Source organism: Sinocyclocheilus anshuiensis, unplaced genomic scaffold (assembly GCF_001515605.1).
Source record: "Sinocyclocheilus anshuiensis isolate Anshui unplaced genomic scaffold, SAMN03320099.WGS_v1.1 scaffold2459, whole genome shotgun sequence".
NCBI lineage: Eukaryota > Metazoa > Chordata > Actinopteri > Cypriniformes > Cyprinidae > Sinocyclocheilus > Sinocyclocheilus anshuiensis.
This window is the reverse complement of record NW_015538121.1, coordinates 17452-24499: the sequence shown is the minus strand read 5'-3', so window position 1 is coordinate 24499 and position 7048 is coordinate 17452. Positions and strand designations below refer to the sequence as shown.

The window sequence follows — 7048 nt, the reverse complement described above, 5'->3', positions numbered from 1 at the left end:
TTTCCATCTGTCACACACGTACACACACACACACACACCCATAAATAGTACACACCCTATATTCCTTGTACACAAAGACACAGAAGTACATGAAGGCCATACAACCAGGCAAGAATAAAAATATTTACACGCACATGCACGTCCATTATTTCATGTGCAGACACAAACACAAATGCTATTCTTTTGAGCTTTCTGTTTACCAAAGAATCCTGCAAAAAATGTATCACAGCTTTTCAACATTGTTAAAACAAAAATGTTACCTGAGCACCAAATCAATGCATTAGAAAGATTTCTGAAGAATCATGTGACACAATGAAGACTGGAGTAATGGCTGCTGAAAATTCAGCTTTGCCATCACAGGAATGAATTACATTTTAAAATATATTCAAATAGAAAACAGTTTAAGATGTAACAATATTTCAAAATAGTACTGTTTTTATTGTATTTTTGATCAAATAATTGCAGCCTTGATAAGCATAAGAGACTTTTAAAAGAACATTTTAAAAAAGACCCGCAACTTCGAATGATAGTGTAATCTAAAGGTAAACAGTATTTTTGCTGTCTTGCTGAAAATAAACATGCCCTGTTCCACCAGCAGATTATCATCTGGTTGTGATAGAATGATAATTGTAAAAGTCATAATGTTGATTTTGTTGCAATATTCTGCTCAGGTTTATTTCTATGTAGTGGCCAACTCAAACTCAGTGCCCATAATGTCAATTTGTCTAGCCAAGGGCTAAAATGAAAATACACAGCTGCCATCTATTGACTATAAGAGCTCATTGCATACTAAGCACATTGTACAGTTAGTCTTTCAGTTAGTTTTACCACTCACATTTTGTTTAGAGAATGTAAAAACCTGTTGTTTTTTTTATTGTTTTGCTGTTATGTTCACTGTCCACATTGTGATAGGAAAAAAAAATCCCTTGTCTCCTTGTCCACAGAGAAAAAGTCTATTGTCACAGTGGGACGGTTCAAAGTCAGTCCAAGCAAGGAAATCCCCATTCCAACTCCCAGCCTGACGCCAACTCCCACCCCTACAGCTACGCCCACATCCATACTGACCCAAACATGCCCTATAACAGATCCTCAAGCCACGCCCCCTGCACCCAACAGCCAATCAGACAGCAGCACAGACGTACAGGTGGAATCAGAAAGCAGTCACAGCTCTCTGAATGAGTCCCCACCACTTATCAAACCACCTAGTGTGGCTTTGTGCCGCTCAGACAGCGCCCCCTTGTGGACTGGAGGAACTAAACCACTGGACAGAGAAGTTGTAGAACCAGACGAGGGACGTGGAGGTGAAGAAGGGGAGGAGGAGGTGGAGGAGGAGACAGAAAGGAGGCGGAGGAGAATAAGTGTAAGTTTGCTGGAAAGTTCAGCCGGGAGTCCTCAGTTCAATCTAAATCAGCCGTGGATGAGTTACACACGCAGTACCTCGTACGCTAGCAGCGACGAGACAGAGAGTGAAGACGAGGGAATGTATGAGGAGCTACAGGAACTCAGAGAGAGGTGAGCCTGTAGTATGTTTTGTGGGTTGCTTGTGGTACATTCCTGCAAATCCCTGTACATTTTATGAAGTGCTTTATCAAATTCTAGCAGTGTGCCAGCATAAAGTCAAACCTGTTAAGCAGCTACTGTAACTCTTATAGTTTAGACCCAAACCATCAGTGTCCATTATAGATTTAATCCAAAACGTTTTTTGACCTAACATGTCCGAACATGTTCAGTGCTGTGAAAAGTTTTCAATTACGCTGTCTTCAGTGTGCAAAGATCTGATTACCGTGCAAAAATAAAAAAAAAATCAGAATAGCACTTTCACAGACTAGCTATATACTATGATATATTGCTGAATGAGGTCTACGGTACTAGGTTGTCATTAACCTAAACCTAAATTAGTACAAAAAATTTAATTATATTGCTGGACTGATTAATCAATTGTGTATTATCTAAATGTGTTCTCATTATTTAGTGATTAAGTGCCACCTGAACTTTAAAACCACTGCCTTGTTGTTGACTTCCTGTCCTTCTCCCTCTTTCTCAGACATGTGGCAGAGGTTCAGGCTCTCCAGGCCTCTCAAAAGCAAGAGATCGAGGAACTCTACAAACAGATGGGTAAAGTGCCCCCTCCGGGAATCGTGTCTCCAGCGGCCATGTTGTCCAGCCGCCAGCGTCGTCTGTCTAAAAGTGGAGGGTACCCAAGCTCTCGCCGAAATAGCCTGCAGAGACTGGACTTACTGCCCCCTACAGGTACCATAGGTGAGGTTACAAAGATTTTACCGCTTAAAAAATATTTCAACTTGGAAATGCGTTCACAACCTATTTTGTACTGAAACAGGATAAAACAAGAAAAAATATGTCTAGGTAGGAACTTAATTGTATCTATTTGGAATTGATTGGATCATGAAAACTGGGTGATACATGTCGAAATTAAGTCTAGTTATTGACGAGGTTGAAACATAAGAGGTCTTGAGAATGTCATCTACATTTAAAGTTTAATTTAAATAAATAATATCGGTGCCATATTAGTTATGTGATTATAAATTATATTTTTACATTTTTTTGTAATGGTATTAGCATCAGCAAATATTAGACTTTTTATTGGCCGATATTTTATTTCTTATTATTTCCACCTATTTTAAGATTTATTTCACTTAAAGGGATAGCAATATATATTATGTATGGCCCTTTAAGAACACTCAGTGTTTAAGAGTTGCTGTGTGCATTTAATGATCTGTGTGCAACTTTTATTAATGTTACTTTGTAAGGTACCTTTTTATAGCAAAGTAATGTAGATTTATAATAACGGCCATTCATCGGTTATAGATTTCTGCTTAAAGAAATCTATAACTTTGTAAATCTATACTTTGCAGTAACTCATATATATGTGTTAATGTTATTTCCACAAACACACTTTCAGGTATCATGTGTAAGAACTCAGTGAGCGGCAGCAGCAGTGGGTCACAGGAAAAGGCCAGTAAAGGAGTGACTTTTGCCTCTGATTTTCCAAGAATTGTGAGTGATACCTTCTGTTTGCTTTTATTGATTACTACTTTTCTGTACATTCTTAACTTGTTTTGGTTTGTTCTTTACCCCCTGCTAATGGAATACACAAGAGAGGAATGTTACATGCACTGACCTTCCTTTTTATCTTTCCGACAGTGATTTCTTTTTCTAAGGAGCCCTTTGGCCTTTGTCCTGCTCTCCTTATGGGCTGAAGTGACACCATTGCTTCCTCATGCAACTGCTGATGTGTGTGAGCACATGTTTGTGATGTCAGGAAAGGAGTGTGTGTTCTTCACAGACTGTGATGTGAATATTTTTAACCAGTATACCTCTGCTCAGTATTCTAAGGATGACTTACCTAGTGAGCTTTCTGAAGAGACAGGGCACTTGGAAGGACAGACTTTATATATGAAACTTGTTTAGAGATGCGATGTAGTTGATCTCATTCTACTTTTCTGTACATTCTTAACTTGTTTTGGTTTGTTCTTTACCCCCTGCTAATGGAATACACAAGAGAGGAATGTTACATGCACTGACCTTCCTTTTTATCTTTCCGACAGTGATTTCTTTTTCTAAGGAGCCCTTTGGCCTTTGTCCTGCTCTCCTTATGGGCTGAAGTGACACCATTGCTTCCTCATGCAACTGCTGATGTGTGTGAGCACATGTGTGTGATGTCAGGAAAGGAGTGAGTGTTCTTCACAGACTGTGATGTGAATATTTTTAACCAGTATACCTCTGCTCAGTATTCTAAGGATGACTTACCTAGTGAGCTTTCTGAAGAGACAGGGCACTTGGAAGGACAGACTTTATATATGAAACTTGTTTAGAGATGTGATGTAGTTGATCTCATTCTCAGCACAGATTTATGGAGAAATGCCCACTCATTTGCAGCTATAGCACCCCTAGTGGTTGAATGTATAAATTGCTAAAGTTCTTTCACTTAGTCCATGTGGTTGCTCTCTATAATGTTGTCAATTCTAGATCAGCTGCTCAGTAAATTTTTATTCCAACTCTCAGGCAGTCATAAATGCCTGAATGAATCGGTACTGAAAAGACTTGTACTGACTAAGTCCTTGTAAAGACTTAGGCCTCATTGTAGGTTTGCTTTTAAATAAAACAGTATCATGTACATAATTGACAAATTGTAAAGCACATTACAGCACATATATGACTTTGTTGTTGCAATGTTTTGCACTCTCAATAATTGCACACAATATTTTTTTTTAACTCCCATAATTCGCAGTATTGACATTTGATTTTATTTCTTTTTCACGATACAAATCTGATGCCTCAAAATTTGTCTAAAATTAATGTAGATGTTGTGAGTATCCAAAAACAATGCAGAATGCAAGGCTTTATTGATATTTAGATCTTTTAATATTTAAATGCGATTAATAAGCATATTTAAATGCACTTGTCAATCAATTATCATTTAGATGTTACGCTAATGTGACTGAATAAATTAATTTCTGGAGGTAACAATCTAACCAAAGTATCTAAAACCACATTTTAGAGAACAAATAGTAGACAATTGTTCAAATAAATCTGCCTTCAGTTCAGTAAATGTCCATACTGCCATTTTTTTTCCTAAATTGTAATTATACATTTAGTTGTAATTTTAGTAGGTACTGATTAAGAATTTAGTTCCTCCCAATGTTAAAACAGCATACGGTGTGATTTTGCTTTATTTAATGGTTTTTCAGCTTATGGCTGCTTAATGTTTCCTATATTTGAAACTCTTTTGTCTTAATGCTTTTCCTTTTGTTATTCGTATCTTAGTTAATAGAGTGTGAAATGAAGATGTTAACTCGTGTTTTCTTAATTAAAAGAAGAAAAACAAGCAAACAACTAACACACTGCACTTTTCTTCAAGGCATTTGCCAGTAGATGCCACAGATGATGTGTATATAAGGACAGTAGTGAATTGTGACGTGTGGAGTCTCAGTTTATATGCCTCGACCTTTGCAGCGATGTTACGTATATATGAATATGTGAAGACAAACATAAACATATTGACAACTGAGAAACTGTGAAGTTTGAACAATTGTTGCCTTAAAAGTGTCTGCGTTTGATTTGACAACAGGTGTGTTCTACTGCATAGCAAGAGAATATTTATATATAGATATAGATCTATTTAGATAAAGAGAAAAGCTGTATTATATTATGCGGAAAAAAAGTTGTACTGCCATGCAGATTGTGACTTTTTTTTTTTTTTTACACAATTTACTCTTGATGCCTGGATGAAACATGATTGTTGTAAATGTACAAATAAATAATGATTCACAAACAACCAAATGTTTCCTTAGATTAAAACTGTATGAACATATGCACTGGGATCCAAAGGCCTGAGACCACAATTTTTTTTGCCTTTTCCCCCCAATTTAATAAAACATTTTTCAAAAAAATATTTCAATTATGTAAAATTGTCTTTGAAGGAATACCTCACTTTGCCACAAATTTGCTTACTAGATTAGTGACCGAATCTTAAAGGAACCATTCACCCGAAAATGAACATTTGCTGAAAATGTACTTACCTTCCAGCCATCCAAAATGTACAGATGAGTTTATTTCTTCATCAAAACAGATTTGGAGAAATTTCACGTTACATCGCTTGCTCAGCAATGGATCCTTGGCAGTGAATGGGTGCTGTCAGAATGAGAGTCCAAACAGCGGATAAAACATTGTGAAGTGAAAAGCTGTGTAAGAAACAAATCCATCATTAAGAAGTTTTTAAACTGTATTCTTGCCAAAATACCAGTCCATAATCTATAATAATGTTTCCTTCAGTGAAAAAGTCCATCCCCTGTTGTCCTTTCACATCAAAATCCATATGTTTAGAACTGTTCTGGAATTTTCGCTTATAAACAGTGCTTGTTCTGTGCATATTTCTCTCCTGATTCGGACAAGATGACTTTTTCACTGGAGAAAGCTATGGATAGAGGACTCATGTTTTAGCTGGAAGAAACATTTCAAAGTTAAAATGTCCAGTCGTGTGCATTACTTGTGGATTATTGTGATGTTTTTATCAGCTGTTTGGACTCTCATTCTGACGGCACCCATTCACTGCAGAGGATCCATTGGTGAGCAAGTGATGTATACTGAATTTCTCCAAATCTGTTCTGATAAAGAAACAAACTCGTCTACATCTTGGACAGCCTGAAGGTGTGTGTGGTGAACTATTCATTTAAATATTACTTTTATATCATACTGTAACTTTTCAAATGTAAAAAATCTAAAAACCTAATTTCCGAGTTTAAAAGGGAACTATTTATTTGCATCCAGCTGTTTTTACCCCCTTTTTTTATTCAATCCACAAGAACGTTCTGCTTGGCGTTGAGCAGCTGTTATTTATTTAACTGCATGCATTCCCCAGATAGATCTCAGGCTCAGCCTCACCGTCCAAAATCATCATCTGTACTGGCCCTTCCCCTATTGTAGGACAAGGAGAGCAGAATTTTTACTACCTATTGTTCCTAAACTAGGTTGAATGAGGTCTTCATCACATTGTGTAGCTTGTACGTATTTATACTGCAAGACAGCCAAAGAGCAATTAACCAAAACCAGCTCCATCCAAAGACAACATCAGGGACTCGGTTGCCTGTAGATTGTTTCCTCTTTGTTTAATGATCCAGTTTGACAGTAGTGTCATGTTTGGTGGGATGTTTGCCATTAAATCATGTAATGGCTTGAATATGTCCTTGTTTGGAAATGAGCCTTCTTTTTGGTCTGCTTATGGTTTCAAACAACCGTAATGGTCAAAAGCACAGCCATAATGAAGAAAAGTTAATAGAATTTCTATTTATTCAGCAGAAGGGAATGACTGGGGATAATGAAGAAATGCCTTAGTGTATTGTTGCATCAATATAGAAATATGGGTTCAACATCTGTAAAGAACAGAACTGTATAAAGTGAGCAATGGTTTGCTTTCACCTCACGGCCACTAGAGGTCAGTAAAGACTCTTTCCATCTTTAGTTTGCTCACAGGGCAGACGTATCAGTCACTGCATTTCAATTGGCATACTAAAATAGGATGTGAGATTAG

General features: G+C 37.0%; 1 protein-coding gene across 1 annotated transcript in view; it reads left to right on the top strand.

Moving 5' to 3' along the window:
• LOC107683678 (serine/threonine-protein kinase WNK4-like) overlaps positions 1-4673 on the top strand; it is a 62192-nt gene extending 57519 nt beyond the window's left edge. Inside the window, exons 17-20 of the mRNA XM_016479751.1 lie at positions 945-1512; positions 2045-2259; positions 2921-3015; positions 3163-4673. Coding sequence (XP_016335237.1) covers positions 945-1512; positions 2045-2259; positions 2921-3015; positions 3163-3165 — 881 coding nt within the window. The 3' untranslated portion in view covers positions 3166-4673. The remainder of the gene's footprint in view (positions 1-944; positions 1513-2044; positions 2260-2920; positions 3016-3162) is intronic.
• Positions 4674-7048: the final 2375 nt, after the last annotated feature.